The 19,783-nt window shown below is 39.8% G+C and overlaps 1 protein-coding gene across 3 annotated transcripts in view; it reads right to left on the bottom strand.

The window, feature by feature from the left end:
- The window catches only part of LOC126334585 (telomerase Cajal body protein 1-like), a 109,552-nt gene that overhangs the window by 28,924 nt on the left and 60,845 nt on the right, over window positions 1-19,783 (bottom strand). For all 3 annotated transcript variants that reach the window (XM_049996974.1, XM_049996972.1, XM_049996973.1), the window contains one exon: window positions 5,302-5,406. In XM_049996974.1, coding sequence (XP_049852931.1) covers window positions 5,302-5,406 — 105 coding nt within the window. The remainder of the gene's footprint in view (window positions 1-5,301; window positions 5,407-19,783) is intronic.

Below are 19,783 nucleotides of genomic sequence, written 5' to 3'. Positions count from 1 at the left end.
TTGATGTGGTGGAGTGAATGAAAATGAGAAGTAAATTTTCAGTAGCTTTATCTGCATGCACCCTTTAAGGAGGCGAAGTCTGAGCCACGTCAGAGAAAGAAGGCACAGGGATTCAAGAACAGACTAGCTGGACCATTTGATAATACTTAACAGTGACCAAATATTCAGTAAGTAATGCTCCTCGTATATAAAAACTGTATTCAAGTGGCAGCTTATTTAAGTGAGGTGAAGTATAGGAAACCACTACGCAGCACAAGCCAACCTGAAATACTTCAGCGACTATCATAGCTACAATTTTAGTGCTGATAATATGAAAACAGGAAAATTATCAACAACATTTGGAGCTTCCGCATCTAACAGGAAACAAAGGACTTCCTCTTTATCAAAATTTGGATACAGATCAGTCAGCAAACACAATAAGGTGTCTCTGTTTGCATGTTGCACTGTAGATCATAAACATATCTCATAATTCTATCGCAAAAAGAAAGGAACCCACTGCTGTAAGCGATGAGCAGTTTTGGCTAGCAAAGCCACCAAAGGATTAAAAAGACAGACATTGGTGGTCTGTCATCAGGTGAAACATAGACCCAGATAGAAAAATATGAGCATACACGATTACTGAAGTTTCTTTTTCTACCTGAGAATAATGCTGTTGTGCTGAATTAAGGTTTTAGAGGCATATGTAAAAGGGTGTTTCCATCCGTCCACAAACTTATGAGCAAGGACAGCACCAAGGCTGAACAGAGATGGATAACACAAGGTGCTCGTCTGACTGAAAAGGGGCCAACGGCAGCTTAGTTTTCAACAACCTGAAAGACTGGTCACAAGCTGGGAAGCATTGTAAAGGAACATCTTTAATTAATAATGCATGGAGCAGGCATTTAGATTCCTCGTGGAAAGGCAGCTGTAAAAAGGCCTCTGCCAAGTCAATCTTTGTAAAATAATAGCCTCCTGATAATATTGCTAACAGCTCATCAGGGCATGGCAACGGATGATATCTATGATTGACTGAGCCTTAACAAATTTTTTAATATCACCACAGAAGCATAATTTACCAAAAGGCTTTCTGACAATCACCAGTGGTGTTGACAATTCACTGGAAGAAGTAGCTCATATAACATCAAGGGAGTGAAGACAATGTAATTCTGCTTTTGCTTGATCGTGTAAAGTTACTGGCACCAAAAAGGCCCAGAAAAATCAAGGGCAGGCAGACTGTTTCAGTGTAATATGAGCCTGAAATTCTGTTGCACAACCCAGGCCTAGAGGAAAGACGGCACAGAGAGCATCTAATTGTTGAGAAGGAACTTAATTAGAAACCAAATTCACTTCATCATCGATGGAGTCTCCAAAAAGTTTAAAAGTTTCCAACTTGTTGTAACTGCGACCGGGACAGTTGCAGAGTTAAAATGACGGAAAGTGCAGCGAGACCCGCGGAGAGGCCCGTGAATAACAACACAATGTGAGAGGACGGACACGACCAACAAAGGAGAGAATGAACAACAACAAGATCGAATAACGGAGTCACGAGGAAACCTAATAACCACGTCCACTCGTACACAGAACAAAAACGTAAGTAAGCTGTCCAACGCAAGGCGATGTGTCCACAGACATACGCGAGATTAGACTGGCTGGCTGTGCGAAAGGCAGGAGCTTAAGTACTCTATCAGGGGCGCCGCTATTGCCCACTGGAACCATGTGTTCCACTGTGGCGCCCTCACACTAAAAGCGGGCCAGGAGGTGCGCGCCGCCACAGCTTATGGCGCGATGGTGAAGAGACCTCTAGGGGTCTTCGACATCCATGACATCTGGCGAGGATTCAAATTCCGCAGAGTGTGGTACCAGACAACTCAAACAGATTTTCAGTGTAAGCATTGTACACAACTAGGAATGTTAATGAAAAAACCATAGCCTTGTAAGTCACAGGTGCAAGAAACAGTCCAAGAATGAGAATCTGTCATTTGTTATCACTCACCAGCCTCCATGACAATGGAGTCAGAAGGGGAAAAACCAAATCCACGTAAGTCTTGAGTATTCACTAATGCTGCTGATGCACCTTTGTCCACATGCATTCTCAATGGTTTGTTAAGCACATGCACTTCAACGTATAACTTGCTTTGAGACACCATCACTGCTGGCACACTATTCACATTCATATTTGTTTCATCCTCACTGAAGTTTGGAAAGGAGTTAAATAAAAAAGCAATTTGTCCTTACTAATGGTACATATTAAATGTCACCCAGCACTTGGGACATGCGGTTCATTTATGTTGAATGAAGCAGTATGGGCATGAGGGCACCAGAGCACAAGGCTGTCGCTACTGAGACACAGGGTGGTGGTGTTACAAACAATGATTACCTGTACAATGCTGAGACATCTGTTGGACTGCTGCAATTACGTCTTTCTGGAACTTCAAACCAGGCTTCAACCTGACTACATGCAGCCTGTGAAACTTCAAATGCCTGCACTATGTTCAATACTTCTGTAAGTTTAGGATTTTCACATTGTAGAGCTCACTCTTGAACTTCCCCATAAGGAACAAAACGTGTGATTGCATCACAAGCCATTGATCTGCATAGGATTCGTTTTGAACATTTGTCACAAAATTACGACTACTAAGTCCATACAGTTCTGCTGCCCATGCTCTAAATGACTACTTTGGCCACTTCTGGCAGCGGTAAAATTCCACACGAGCAGCAATAACAAGAGTACATTTACAGTGATAGGTAGAAAGTAATTCACACATCTAATCGAAATATGGACTTGAAGGTTCTTGTAAGGAAATAAGCTGGGGCAATAACTGATACAGGCAAGGTGAAATCCACAACAAAAAAAGGGTCTTGCACAAGTTTACGTCTATTACCCCAAACACCAGGAAATGTTGCCACATATATTTTCATAAGTGTCCCAGTCTTCTGCTGCATCGTCATAATGCAGGGAACAGTGGCAGACATATTGTTGGTGGGGCCGCATGTTGTCTCAATGTAGTTGTTAAACTGGAAATAGCAACTGGCAGTGCCTGTTGTTACTCGAGAAGCGATTTCAGCATTCCGTCCATGGAAATTAAACTCAAAGGACCAATGACTGAAGAGGAACATGTGGAGTTGAATACCGTACTTGTCACCAAATGAATGTTCTAACCCAAGAACACTGTAATTCAGTGCTCAAACACTACACACACACACACACACACACACACACACACACACACACACACGGAAGACAAGGTAGAATACAATTACTGTAGTAACATACAAGTGGCTGGTGGAGCCTTGCACTCTGGTCTACATAGACGTAAGTTCCAACAGGGGGCACAGCCACAAAGCTGTGCACGCAACTGCTGTCGTATTAGGAAGCTGGGTGGCCTCTAGTGGCCAAATCAAGCACAAATTATGAAGCGGCGCACACACAAAATTGGTAGTTACAGCACTAACAATGTTATCTGACCAAAGAAAACATTTCACACTGAATAATGTCATCTTTCACAACAGCTGCTGCACTAATAATGATCTATGGCTCTTTGAGATAAAACTGAAGTTCAAACTGGAATGTGACACCTTTCGGAGAATACTGTAATATGATTAACTGAGTCTCCATTGGTTCTTAGTAAAACATTACAATAAATGAAAAGCATCAGTTTGCTTTTGCCTACAGTATTAATTTTATTGTGTTAATTGGTTTTTGGCTTACAATGCCACCTTCGGAAATTACTGACAATATTCAGTAAATATCTGCAGATGGCCATTTACTGACTGTAGTCAGTAAATGTTTGAAGCTGGCCTTGTAAGCCAAAAATCAGTTAACACAGTAAAATTAATACTGTAAAACAAAAGCAAACTAGTGTTTTTCATTTACTATTATACTGTCATTAAAATACTTATTACTAAACAACAAAAACAGTTATAGTGATTTATATCAAAGATATTTTGACTTTTATCCCCACAGGAGACAAATAATAATGAGTTGTGTGCATTTACATAGCAAGGAAAGTGTGTTTTCCGTCTCAATCATATCAGTCACTTAGAATTCAACAGAGGCTTAGTACCTCAACTATTACAACCTCTGACAATAAAGTGCAGTGAATGAAGTCAGAATGGTCGATCAGGCAACACTGGCAACTCACAATGCTGCACCTGCTTAGGGGCCAGTGTTGACAAACTGCCCCCACCATAGTTCAGTTGAGCATCATGTGTTTTCTGTGTTAGACCTGTTGGACAAATGACTTGTTTAGTGTGTTGGTTCTGAACTGAGAACAAGACAATGAACATGCAAAGGACCAATTTAAAGTTTTGCTTTAAGCTTGGTAAGACATCAAATGAAACGCATGCAATGCTGTTACAGGTTTATGGGGATCAAGCACAGACCATGAAGTGTGTGTACGAATGATTCGCCAGTTTTTTTAGGTGGGCGAGAAAGTGTTTCTGACAATCCCCGTAGCGGACGACTGGTAACTGCCACCAGTGACGAAAACATTGAGAACGACTGCTGATTGACTGTGCGCATGATAGCGGATGAACTGCAGATGAACCGTGAATCCATACAACAAATCCTTATCCAGGAGTTAGGGAAGAGGAAAATATGTTTTCGTTTTGTACCACATCGCTTGACTGACAATCAGAAGCATGCACGTTTAGAGGCTTCACAGGAATTTGTTGAAACGTTGAGTACGAGACCCAATTTCTTGAACTGTATTGCCACTGAGGATGAAACCTGGTACCTCCATTACAACCCTGAAACGAAATGGCAAGGCATGGAATGGCGTTCTCTGACATCACCTCATCGGAAAAAGGTCAGAGCTGAAAAATCATGCATCAAAATAATGCTAATCACCTTTTTCAACAATCAAGGCATTATCCACAAGGACTTTCTACCTGAGGGAATGACGCTGAACACTGCACGGTACACTGAAATTTTGACCCATTTCATGCAACGTCTACACAGGGTATGACTCCAGTATGCACAAGGTCCTGGTTTTTTGTTCATGACAACACTCGCCCACACACAGCCAATATCGGTTAAACAGTTCCTGGCAAAAAAAGGAGGTGGTTCAATTTGAACATCCACCATATTTCGAAGGACAGTAAGCTAACTGTAGTACATAGTTCATCGACGTTAATGTTACAGGAATATTAACCAAACTTTAATATCAGAGGTTGTATTATGCTTACAGCTTTCCAATCCTCTTCAAAAACAGCTGGTGATCTTTCCCTCCAAACATATAAATTCCAGTACAGTTTTCTACTGTTATTATTGTAGCACTAGAAGGTAATTTGTTTTATGTCATTAGAATGTCATTTACTTACCAACAGTCTTAAGGTAAGTGCCAACAGCATAGACACTACTCAGATTTGGGTTCACAGCTACACATGACACAATTCCAATTTTAGTTTCATTCTGGTACATTGGCACTGAAAAAGATGGACACACAGAATATAGTACTTTCTGCAAAATTTTGGAATTAAATCAATGAAAGTAGAAGCTCAAAGCAACAAAATGCATACTTTCACACCATCAATAATTAATGCAAATGTTAAGAGGCATCCCCACAAACATTCTGTCTGAAAAACTACCTTTATTGAAACAATACATTATACTCCTAATATGCACACTCCACAAATCTTCACCATTCTAGGAGATATCTAGTGATAACCCCATCAGTCCTCACACTTCACAGATTTAATTATTGCCCCAATTTACTTGAATCCCCCATCTTCCATTGTTTCCTTACAAAAGTGTTCTGTAAAAAAAACCTACATATGTGGCACTGTGCAAGTTATTTTGATTCAATACCCACATAAAATTATCACTGAAGATTCCCCCCCCCCCCCCCAAGGACTGATGACCTCAGATGTTAAGTCCCATAGTGCTCAGAGCCATTTGAGCCACCCCCCCCCCCCCCCCCCCCCACTTCCCCACAGTAATACCACTAACTGTTTTATTCTCCAGTTTCAGTGAACTGAAAACTGATCTTTCTGTTGCATCTCTGACACCATCCTTACCATACCCCACAGTTTTGATTTGTTCTGAGACTTCTATATACTAACAAAGCTGATTTTACCTATCTGACAACTTCTGGTCACCAATTGCTCTGGTGTTTGCTGACAGAGAAGTTACATCCATATTGAGAAATGGTATGCTGAAGGTAAAAACCATCTCCCAATATTTAAAAAAAAAAAATAAATAAATAAAATAATAGAAAATCCAGGATGGAATCACAACAACATTATGAAAAGGATAGATTCCAACTCATCACTCAGAGCAGACACTGAGTCACAGACAGGCGCGCCATACGGTCACTGAGGCCTCAATGGCCACAGACAGTGGTCGTGTCTGTGAGTTGTGTTTGTGTCAATGTGAGTTTTCTACTTTAGAAGGTCTTTTGGCCGACAGCTCAAATGTACAGCAGTCTTTTTGTTGTTCTTGTCTGTGATTCAACGTGTTAGTGAGGTAATTAAAAAGGGATATGGGAGAGTAACATCCTTGCCTTTTTTCATTTGAGTATTGGTTAGAGCTATAGTTCGTGCTGCTCTAAAATTGAAATCAGCTTTTCTTCTATGCAGCAAGTGTGAACTACAACACCTTCAGTCATGATTTTTTTGTATTTTACTTAATCACACAATACATTGCCGACCTCATAGGTCATCATAAGGCACAAATTGTTTTTATGCATTATTCATTTCTGTTCTTGAGTGAGGTGATACAAAATGTATGTTGTTGTTATGAAGAGATCAGGTGTTAGGTTTTGAAACTCATGCAGCAAATAATAGACAATTCAGTTAAGAAAAAGTGAAAATATGGTAAGAAAAAGTGAAAAACTTACCGAAAAATATAGAAAGAACAGTTTTAACATTTTAATGCAGCATACATCAGCTGACATTTCGGTGTTAAAAATATTCTTCTTGGATGCTTTGGTAAATTTTTCACAGTGTCTCATAACTTCGTTGTTTGATCTGTGAGTTTTGAAACTTAATATCTAACCTCTCCACAAAAAGAACATATATTTTGCATCACTCAAGAATGGAAGTAAATTACATATTACAATTATTTTCATCTGATGATGGGTACACAGGGTCTAAATGCATTGTATAATTCAATAAACCATGGAAAAATAGTGGCTGAATGTGTTACCATCCTTAATTAACTGTGTTCCATACAGTTATATCCACATCTACAAAATGTGGGTAAAACTAGCTTTTTTCTGTTTGTGTACACAAGTGTGTCTATGTATCTTTATCCTTTCGTAATGCTTATTATGCTTACAAGTGCAGAGATTTCCACACACTGTCTCCTCTATTGCCTTATTCACATTGACTGCCTTTCATATCTATCCTTGACCTTAACTGTCTTGCCTGAACAACATAACAGCAACACTCGTTCCTATCAGAACACAATCCTTTCTGTCCCAATCCATCACTCAGATACTTTCTCAAAGTCTTCTTCCAGTAATAGGAGCCTGAGTTTGGAGTAGCCTTCATAATCATATGAGAGAACTGAACAACATCTCCATCTTCAAAAGGGTGGTTAACGATGCATTTACTGAAGCAATAATGTCTACTTTTGCCCTGTACATACTGGTTACCTCATTACATCCTTCGTTCCAACCAGATTCTCCTCATTTCCCAATGCTCTTACTATTTAGCATCAGCAGCAGCACCATTGGTAGTACTACTGTTAGAATTAACCTTATTGGTTTTTAGACAGTACTATTTATTCACACTGTCTCTACACACATTTGAATCATTTTTAATTCCATTAATACTATTTTATCACAAGTTGTCATATTAAAATTGTTGTTATTACTAAAGTAACTGTGATGTAAAATACAAAAATAAGGAATGTGCAAGATCCTGATCCAACGAATGAGATGACCCCAATCTCATGAGATTAAATAAATTAGATAACAAGTTGCTTATTACTAACTGTGACTTTAAATAAGTGTTAATGTCAATATCTACAGGATACTAATGGACCCGATACAGTCAAATACTTCCTGGTAATATCTGACATCACATGCCTCTTCTTCATAAGACCTAGGCAATGTGAGGCACACAAAAGAAATGATGCAAGTGATAATTATGTAAAAATTATCAGGAAAAAAGTTTATTTTTTCCTTAATCAAATATAAAGAGAAATGATGTGGGAAGAGGCAGATAGAATGAAGTCAACAGTTGTCATATCCTGGGAGAGTGTAGGGAGAAAATGTAAGTGTTTATGCAGGACAAAAACGTGACTACTAGAGGTAATAAATTACAGACACATGACCTAGCAGTGGAGGCTTGCAAAACTTATATGCAATAAGGAGACACAATAAAGTTGGGAACTTAGTTAGCCTTGATTACAAATACTGTACTGTAACACAATAACAATAGCACTACATAGCCAGTGTGGATATTACAAGGAGTCTCACAATAATCAAGAGCCATCTGTAATAGCTTATTACAGAAAACATTGCAAGTCTTTTAGGAAGTGTTTCACAAGCTTAAGACATACATTAGTAGATACAATATTTAAGCACATGTTCAGCACCCCAAAATTTAGAACAGACTGTATAGGTAGGTTGGTTGTTTCGGGGAAGGGTACCAGACAGCAAGGTCATCGGTCTCATCGGATTACGGAAGGACAGGGAAGGAAGTCGGCCATGCCCTTTGAAAGGAACCATCTTGGCATTTGCCTGGAGCGATTTAGGGAAATTACGGAAAACCTAAATCAGGATGGCCGGACGCGGGATTGAACCGTCGTCCTCCCAAATGCGAGTACAGTGTCTAACCACTGCGCCACCTCGCTCGGTAACAGACTGTATAATTACTGCTGTTAAAGGAGTAAAGGAGCATTTTGTGAGTGATATTCAATCATTTCTAGCAGTCAAACTCCATATACCTAATCATTCAATGCAAATACGAGAGTGTGCTGAAAAGTAATGCCTCCAAATTTTTTGAAAGAAAACTCCTAAAGAATTAAACAAAACAAATGTTATTAACATTCTACATTAAGAAACTTCCACATGGGAAAAATATATTAAAAATAAAGATTCCAAGACTTACCAAGCGGGAAAGCGCCGGCAGACAGGCACATGAACAAAACACACAAACACACACACAGAATTACGAGCTTTCGCAACTGGCAGTTGCTTCGTCAGGATTGTTCATGTGCCTGTCTGCCGGCGCTTTCCCGCTTGGTAAGTCTTGGAATCTTTATTTTTAACATTCTACATTTTTATTCTTCATGTCTCCGTATTTAATACTCAACACTGTGGTTACAAACACATTTCTCCCAACACGAGAAGATTTTGTTGACACTGCCACTGTAGAACATTTCATTTTGTTGGCAGAGCCACAAGCTCACCTCTGCTTCCAACACTCCATCACTATCAAAGTGCAGTCCTCAAAGGTGTTCTTTAAGTTTTGGAAATACATGGAAATAAGATGGCACCATCACTGTACTTCTGCATAATCTGGCATTGTCATACTGAAGGAGAGAGTGCTCCATGTGTGGATGAACTCTTTCAAATCAAAACACAATCAAAGCATAGTGTTTTTCACCCAGCGACAGAGTTACAATACACACCACTATGTTAAATGCTACAATTTGGAGCCCTCTTGTGAAAGAGAATAAAACTGTAGAATGTTAACAGCATTTGTTTTATGTAAAAAGCTTGAAGAGTTTTCACAGAAAAAAATCTGGAGGTATTATTTTTCACCATGTCCTTGTATTTCAAATTTACCTTCTCATTCTACTGGTAGAATTTATGAAGTACCTTTAAACTTATTCACATTAATTATGACTCATCAGATAGACTTCTTATTAGAGTAATTACTACATACACTCATTTCTCAAATAGCCAATATTGTCCTTAATCTAAACTTATTATTGAAAAAACATTTCAAACTTCAGCAGTCTGGGAGTGTTAACAAAATTTTCTTTATTATTTACTTCTTTTCAATTTTTATTTGAACAAAACAAAATATGTTCTTTTGTAGTAGCACTACATCATAAGGTGATGACCACAACTGGAACTGATTTGGCCTGTGTTATTTTGCTAATCCAAATTGATCCTAATTACCAGTGAAATACTATGAGAGTAACATTTATGCAACGCAGATTCCTGAATTCACCCTGACCTGAGCTCATTTTATGTTCTAGCTCAGATAAATTGCTTTCTAAAATAAACCCTTAGACTATGGCCAGAGTGCAGCATGGTGGATAAACAGAAAGTATTATTTGGAGAGTTTAATACATTGTATGAGAGATTATGATTAGAGCCTGATAAATTTCATGAATGCAGATCAGTGCTCGAGAGCACCCTGCATAAGGTTCCATTCAATTGTGCCACCAGAGGAGAAACTTGCAGTAGCCTTGACGTAAGAAAATTTAACATTTTTTTTTATTTTTAAAATTTTATATTATATAAAAACAGTATTAAATAATTTAAACAATTGCATGTAACACCACTAGTGCAAAGAAATGTGCAAGATATGTTTGTGAAAACATTTTGTCAAAAAAGAATGGTCTGTTCTTTCAGGCTTTCAAATGGCGTCTGTTCCTTTGGATACGTTCTTTCAGACATGTCCAGAAGAACCAAATGTCCAAAAGAACATGTCCAAACGTCTTTCGGACATCTCTTAGAAACACAGAATCAAAGTGAAGGCAACCATTTCTATTCATCCTCTTTTATCACATGCCTTATTCCACAAGTAACAAGTGCTACCTTCATTTCCCAGACTGAATACAGATAAATTACGCACTGGCAGTTTTCTCAGGCAGAATATTTGAAGAAGTTACCCCATCATTCACCTGAAGTGATTTGGGGGGACAGGCTTCTTCAAAATACAAATCTAGTATCTAGTACTAATGACACTTTTCTTTGGGTTTTTTCCTGGGATATTAGTACTGAGCTCCAGCAGCAGTTATGCATAGCAATTAATATCTACATCTACGGCTACATCTACATCCATACTCCGCAAGCCACCTGACGATGTCTGGCAGAGGGTACCTTGAGCACCTCTATCAATTGTCCCTTCTATTCCAGTCTCGTATTGTTAATGGAAAGAAGGATTGTCGGTATGCCTCTGTGTGGGCTCTAATCTCTCTGATCTTATCCTCATGGTCTCTTCGCGAGATATATGTAAGAGGGGGCAATATACTGCTTGACTCCTTGGTGAAGGTATGTTCTCGAAACTTCAACAAAAGCCAGTACCGAGCTACTGAGCGTCTCTCCTGCAGAGTCTTCCACTGGAGTTTATCTGTCATCTCCGTAATCCTTTCACAATTACTACACGATTCTGTAACGAAGTGCGCTGCTCTCTGTTGGATCTTCTCTATCTCTTCTATCAACCCTATCTGGTACGGATCCCACACTACTGAGCAGTATTCAAGCACTGGGACAACAAGCGTACTGTAACCTACTTCCTTTGTTTTCGGATTGCATTACCTTAGGATTCTTCCAATGAATCTTAGTCTGGCATCTGCTTTACCAACGATCAACTTTATATAATCATTCCATTTTAAATCACTGCTAATGCTTACTCCCAGATAATTTATGGAATTAACTGCTTCCAGTTGCTGACCTGCTATATTGTAGCTAAATGATAACGGATCTTTCTTTCTATGTATTCGCAGCATATTACACTTGTCTACATTGAGATTCAATTGCCATTCCCTGCACCATGCACCATGAGCCAATTCGCTGCAGATCCTCCTGCATTTCAGTACAATTTTCTATTGTTACAACCTCTCGATATAATACAGCATCATCCACAAAAAGCCTCAGTGAACTTACAATCTCATCCACAAGGTCATTTATGTATATTGTGAATAGCAACGGTCCTACGACACTCCCCTGCAGCACACCTGAAATCACTCTTACTTCAGAAGACTTCTCTCCACTGAGAATGACATGCTGCGTTCTGTTATCTAGGAACTCTTCAATCCAATCACAAAATTGGTCTGATAGTCCGTATGCTCTTATTTTGTTCATTAAATGACTGTGGGGAACTGTATTGGACGCCTTGCAGAAGTCAAGAAACACAGCATCTACCTGGGAACCCGTGTCTATGGCCCTCTGAGTCTCGTGGACAAATAGCATGAGCTGGGTTTCACACAATCGTCTTTTTCGAAACCCATGCTGATTCCTACAGAGTAGATTTCTAGTCTCCAGAAAAGTCATTATACTCGAACATAATACATGTTCCAAAATTCTACAACCGATCGACGTTAGAGATATAGATCTATAGTTCTGCACATCTGTTCGATGTCCCTCCTTGAAAACGGGGATGACCTGTGCCCTTTTCCAATCCTTTGGAACGCTACGCTCTTCTAGAGACCTACGCTACACCGCTGCAAGAAGGGGGCATGTTCCTTCACATACTCTGCGTAAAATCGAACTGGTATCCCATCAGGTCCAGGGGCCTTTCCTCTTTTGAGTGATTTTAATTGTTTCTCTATCCCTCAGTCGTCTATTTCGATATCTACCATTATGTCATCTGTGCGGCAACCTAGAGAAGGAACTACAGAGCAGTATTCCTCTGTGAAACAGCTTTGGAAAAAGACACTTAGTATTTCAGCCTTTAGTCTGTCTTCCTCTGTTCCAGTACCATTTTGGTCACAGAGTGTCTGGACATTTTGTTTTGATCCACCTACCGCTTTGACATAAGACCAAAATCTCTTAGGATTTTCTGCCAAGTCAGTACATAGAACTTTACTTTTGAATTCATTGAACGCCTCTCGCATAGCCCTCCTCACACTACATTTCGCTTCACGTAATTTTTGTTTGTCTGCAAGGCTTTGGCTATGTTTATGTTTGCTATGAAGTTCCCTTTGCTTCCGCAGCAGTTTTCTAACTCGGTCATTTTCCATCTCTTATGATCTTGCTTGGCACATACTCATCTAACACATATTGTACTATGGTTATGAACTTTGTCCACTGATCCTCAACACTATCTGTACTTGAGACAAAACTTTTGTGTTGAGACATCAGGTACTCTGAAATCTGTTTTTTGTCACTTTTGCTAAACAGAAAAATCTTCCTACCTTTTTTAATATTTCTATTTACAGCTGAAATCATCGATGCAGTAACCGCTTTATGATCGCTGATTTCCTGTTCTGCGTTAAATGTTTCAAATAGTTTGGGTCTGTTTGTCACCATAAGGTCTAATACGTTATCACCACTAGTCGGTTCTCTGTTTAACTGCTGAAGGTAGTTTTCAGATAAAGCACTTAAAAAAATTTCACTGGATTCTTTGTCCCTGCCACCCGTTATGAACGTTTGAGTCTCCCAGTCTATATCCGGCAAATTAAAATCTCCACCCAGAACTATAACATGGTGGGGAAATCTACTCGAAATATTTTCCAAATTATCCTTCAGGTGCTCAGCCACAACAGCTGCTGAGCCAGGGGTCCTATAGAGACATCCAATTACCATGTCTGAGCCTGCTTTAACCGTGACCTTCACCCAAATTATTTCACATTTCGGATTTCCGTCAATTTCCTTCGATACTATTGTACTTCTTATCGCTATAAACACACCTCCCCCTTCACTGTCCAGCCTGACTCTGCGGTATACATTCCAATCTGAGTTTAAAATTTCATTACTGTTTACATCTGGTTTCAGCTAACCTTCTGTCCATAGTACTATGTGGGCATTGTGACCGTTTATTAATGAGAGCAATTCTGGGACCTTTCTATAGACGCTCCTGCAGTTTACTATTAGCACATTAATATTATTATTCCCTGCTGCATTTTGCCTACTCCTGCCTTGCCATGTCTCAGGAGGCGTCTTGTCGGGCCTAGGGAGGGAATTCTCTAATCTAAAAAAACCACATGTGCACTCCACATGTACTCCGCTACCCTTGTAGCCACTTCCTGCGTGTAGTGCATGCCTGACATATTCAGGGGGATCCTACATTTCTCCACCCGATGGCGGAGGTCGAGAAATTTGCACCCCAGATCTCCGCAGAATCGTCAGAGCCTCTGGTTTAAGCCTTCCACTCGGCTCCAAACCAGAGGACCGCAATCGGTTCTGGGAACGATACTACAAATAGTTAGCTCAGATTCCACCCCAAGAGCAACGTTTTCCGCCTTCACCAACTGCGCCAAACGCCTGTATGAACTGAGGATGACCTCTGAACCCAGATGGCAGGAGTCATTGGTGCTGACATGTGCAACAATTTGCAGTCAGGTGCACCCAGTGCTTTCTATCACCGCCGGCAGGGCCTCCTCCACATCTCAGATGAGATCCCCTGGCAAGCAGATAGAGTGAACACTGGCCTTCTTCCCCAACCTTTCCGCTATTTCCCTAAGGGGCTCCATGCTCCATCACCTGCCTAATGTTGGAGCTCCCAATCACTAATAAACCCCTCCCCCCGTGTGCCTGCTCGGACCTTGCTGAAGGAGCGGCCACATGTCCACTCACAGGCAGAGCAGGCGATGCAACACGGCCAGCCTCCACATTGACCCTCCGCCTCGTGCACCGTGAATGCCGCTGAACCTGCCACTCCCCTTGGGGAAAGGGTGGCCCAACCGCACCCAGTACCTGCGGAGATGTCTCGACAGCAGGGATAGTGGGTGAAGCATGTAACACCTGAGGTGTACCATGTGACGCACCAGACTCCCCACTACCGCTACACTCCGAGGGAGTAGCCTGAAGACGGCTGACCGCGGCCATCAACATGTTCAGATATTCATGAACAGTGGCCAGCTCCTCCTGCATCTGTACACAGCAGTCACACATCCTATCCATCCTAAGAAATCAATTTACTGTACAGAGTTAATCAACTTTTAACTAGACTGCTAATTCACTAAAGGTGGCTGTTATTTGACTAAACTGTGGTTACTAGACACTTCTTGTAGAAAACAATGAAAATAGCACTACCTGTCTCTTGGCTGTATTCAAAACAAACACTAGCACTACTGGCACTATGGCTGACTAAAGGGACTCTCTCTGACTGTATTCAAAACAAAAACGAAATCTTTGGAACACTATTACTAGCACTCGGCAATTAAAGCTTCTTAAAATCAAAAACACACGGAAGAAGAAGTGACAAGTAAGAAAAATACAGTTAATACTTTAATTAATGTAGCTCGCTGCACAACAGACGTGACGCAGACGGCAGTTACGATGACACTTCTAGGGAACATACCTAATCAATGCAGACTGCCTTTGTTCATTACAAATAAAATTATTTTGAAAGCTGTATTATCTGAACCTCAGCTGTCAATAATCACAACTTAGCCAGACTAACTGGCACCAGAGTAACAAACAAAATCTGATAAAACAATGGAAAATCCAAGATGTATTGATGACAATATTATGAAAAGAAAAGAATTGCTACTCACCATATTGTGGAGATTCTAAATCACAGACAGGTCCCACACATCCTCTCACCACAACCTACCCCAGTCTGGTCACAGGCATCACCTATCCCATCAAAGGTACTAATTGTGAAGCCGGTCACGTGATCTAAGAGCTAAGCTGCAACCACTGTGCTACATCCTACATTGGCAAGACAACCAACAAGCTATCTGTCGGCATGAATGACCACTGACAAACTGTGGCCAAGAAACAGCTGGAGCATCCAGCTGCTGAGTGCAATGTCCAATACAATGTTCTTCATTTCAATGATTTCTTCACAGCCTGTGCCATCTTGATCTTTCCTACCAACATCAACTTTTCTGGTGCACAGGTGGGGGAACTCTCTCTCAAATGCATCCTATGTTCCCAGGTTCTTCCTGAGATTAATCACTATCCTTCACCCGTTTATCCCCTTACCTGTTCCCAGTCCAGCACTGCACAGCTTTCTATCTCACCAACACACCCACAGTCTTCTAACTTCTCTCCTTTCCTACTCTCACCCCCCCCCCCCCCCTCCCCCAACCACCAATTGCTGTCTAACCACCTGGCTGTACATAAATGCCCTACCCTCTCCCCAGTTCATCCCCATACACTCACAGAAGCAGCACTTTACCGTCCCCCACCTGTATCCAGCCAGAGACAGTGGTTATGTGTGTGAGAATTTTGTGTGTGTGTGTGTGTGTGTGTGTGTGTGTGTGTGTGTGTGTGTGTGTTATCTAATTCAGAAGAAAGTCTTTTGACCAAAAACTTACTTTTTTAGCAGTCTTTTAATTGTGCATGTCTGTGACTGCATTTCCAGTATATGGTGATTAGAATCTATCCTTTTCATAATAAAATCTGGTATTTGCACTAACATCCAGGCAGAATGAAGAAAACTGGAGCTGTTTGCACAGATTCTTTATACATCATTCTGTTGTCATCAGTCTGGGAATAAAGCACACTTTCCAGATATTAGTCATTGTTGCCATAAAAAATTTGGAAGGGGGGTATGCCATCCTGGCTTCAGGTAACATTCCCTCTACAATTACTTCTACATAGATACTCCACAAGCCACAATATGGTGTGTGGTAGTGGGTACTTTGTACCACTAATAGTCGTTTCCTTTCTTTTCCCACTCACAAATAGAGCAAGGGAAAAACCACTGCCCATACATCTCTGTCCCACTTTCTCTTATCTTATCTTTGTTATCCTTACGCAAAATGTACATTGCAGACAGATTCAAATGATGGTTCTCTAAATTTTCTCAATAGGTTTCTACAAAAGAATCATCATCTTACCTCCACAGATTCCCACTTGAGTTCACGAAGCACCTCTGTAATATCCCCATGTTGTAAACCCTAACAATAACAAATCTAGCAGCCTGCCTCTGAATTGCTTCCACATCTTTCTTCAATCTGACCTAGTGCGGATGCCAAACACTCGAGCAGTACTCAAGAATAGGTCATACTAGTGTTCTATACATGGTCTCCTTTACAAATGAATCACACTTTTCTAAAAGTCTCCGAATAAACTGAAGTCGAGCATTCATCTTTCCTGCTATCATCCATAAAGTGCTTGTTCCATTTCATATCACTTTGCAATGTTATGGCCAGATATTTAATCAACATGACTGTGTCAAACAGTACTTTAGTAATGCTGTATTCAAATATTATGTGATTTTTTCCCATACTCATTTGCATTAGCTTACATTTTTTACATTTAGTGCAGATTGCCATTCATCTAAGTTTGTCTAACAAGGAGACGGCACAACCGTGGGGTCGGGGATTTGTCCAAAATTTTGTGTGGTGAAAGAGGACCCCTAACACCTCACGTGGTTAAAATATTAGGATGCACTACTTGGAAAATCCTGAGAAAAATTGATCCAAATTTCTTAGGTGCCTTATGAGTATAAAATGTTAGTCCATTGCCGAGCTGCCGTCTGGCATAGATGGTCAGGGCTCGGACTCTTATGCCACAGGTCTCGGGTTCGATTCCTCCTCTGGCACTTTTTTTTTCTTCTTCTGTTTCATTTTCTTTTGTTATTCCACCAATTATTCAAAAAGTTTCTCAAACCTACATTATTTTAGCTCAAGAATGTAAAGTTTTTCATACACTGAAAAATATTCATGCTCGTTGCTCTATTTTGTTTTATGGGATTTCAAGATTTAAAGGGGCTTTGTAAGGGACCCCTTGGGATTATAACGGTCATCTGTGCACAGCACTGTGCGAGCCGTGAGAAGCAAATGGCAGTTTTTGATTTCGTTGTGAACAGACGTGCCTGTTTCAAATTTCAACGTGTTATTCTGATCCGAGGTTAAACATGTTGACTGAAGAAGTAGCTGGTTCATCTGGAATAGGAGAAGAAATTGCTGAAGAATCCATTCATAGTGATCTATCAAAATTATGATTGAAGGACACAGTGGTGTATTACAAAAAGCTGTTGACAGAAAATAATTTAATTGCATTGACATCTTCAGAAGAAATCTCTCGCAATGCTATGTTATTGGCTGGAGAACTTTATAATAATAGACTGGAACTTTTGGGTGAAAAAACATTCATAACTGACGAGGAATTAATTCACACTCATGAGGATTGCGAAGAATGTGAGGAGAACGACGAACAGTTCGAAGTGCCACAAAGTGATTCGTCTCCAGACGAATATAAACCGTCACCGAAAAGATTTAAAAGTGACATGATTCCCATTGCCTAAAAAGTCAAAGTCGTGAATATTGCTAAAGCACACATCACATGGTCCTTGGTGACATTGCAAAAAAAAGGATGCCGCCAATTGAAGAGAAGAGAATATCTTTCACAATGGGAGAAAGATATTAAAAGTGGTGCTACGCGAATGGATAAATTTGAGGCAATAGATTTATGGACCTACGACCGTTTTGTGGAAGCAAAACAGCAATATCAGCAAGTCACGACGAGAAATTTACAGCAATGGGCGTTGGCTGCAGCTGCACAATTCATCAATTTCAAATTCATGGCATCTGATCGATGGGTCATGGCATTTAAACAGAAGCACACAATTTCATAACGCAAGATCACAAAACTGGTTTCAAAAAAAGAAGCGGCGTCAATGGAGGACATCCAGGAGTTTGCGGAGACCTTTAGTTGGCAGATGTGCCATTTAATCCCTCAATACCATGAGGATTATGTGATAAATACTGACCAAACAGGTAAATACATGTTTTCTGCGTACAAAATGTTTTTACTGATGTAAAATATATCAATTTAAATTTAATTACAGAAAAAGATATTTGCATACACATTTGAATATTGTTTAATATTAAAAATACTATTGTTTCAGGATGCCAATATCAATCTGTTTTCAACAGGACTCTCACAGAAAAAGGGAGTAAAACAGTTTTCATGAAAAAGTCGGATTTGAATAAAGTGACGCATTCATACACTGCACAATATTCAATAACATTACCCAGAAAACTGCTCCCACATGTCTTCATATGGTTACAAGAAGCGACCGGTCATTTCGGACATCGTATTCACAAATTAATATATGTCTATGCCAATACTTATACGAACATCATCATAACATCATCGAAGTCCAGAAAATTAACAATAGTTTTATACATGGATTTTCTCCGGAAATGTTGAAAATCTTACATCGGGAGAATAAATATTTACTTTTCATTGACTCTTGGGGAGGTCAAACGAATCCGGAGATATATGATGCAATTTTTCAAGATGACGAAAATATGCCAACTTAGTCTGTAAAAGTCATACTTCCAAAATGCACTTCTTTGATGCAACCCTGTGATGTTTACTTTTACAGGCAAGTTACAAATTTCATAAAGTGCTCGCAAAATTGCACTGCATTGTTACAGGATAATCGTGAAATTAATTCCCAGAAATATTGTATAAAAATTCATTCTAGAATTCGCCATCAATTATCGTCACCAATATCTCGAGACATGATTCAATATGCCTAGTTTGCCTCAAAATTATCAGAAACTCGAAACACTTTCGTAAATGTTAATGGGGCATGTTTTTGTACAGATTTATTGCAAACACCGTGTGATTGTAAAAAATCCACTTTTACATGCTGCGCAAGATGTCACAAAAATTATTGCTTTGTTTGTTTTTACGATAATTACCACTGCGGTTCTTGTTTATAATTATTATATGTATAAAAATTGAATGTTTCCCAATCAACTTTGTTATTCTGATTAAAAACCCAATATTTATCCTCATATACTTTACAATGAAAAATGGAAAACCCACTGCCATGAATTGTAAGAAAATAATTTTTATTCAATAACTTAACTAATTTGTTAAAGACAATGCAGGTTTCGGAAACTTTCTGAATAATTGGTGGAATAACAAAAGAAAATGAAACAGAAGAAGAAAAAAAAAGTGCCAGAGGAGGAATCGAACCCGAGACCTCTGGCGTACGAGTCCAAACCCTAACCGTCTAGGCCAGATGGCGGCTCGGCAGT

The sequence above is a fragment of the Schistocerca gregaria genome, chromosome 2 (genome assembly GCF_023897955.1).
Source record: "Schistocerca gregaria isolate iqSchGreg1 chromosome 2, iqSchGreg1.2, whole genome shotgun sequence".
NCBI classification, from domain to species: domain Eukaryota; kingdom Metazoa; phylum Arthropoda; class Insecta; order Orthoptera; family Acrididae; genus Schistocerca; species Schistocerca gregaria.
The sequence above is the reverse complement of the archived record's forward strand: the minus strand, read 5'-3'. Positions and strand labels throughout refer to the sequence as shown.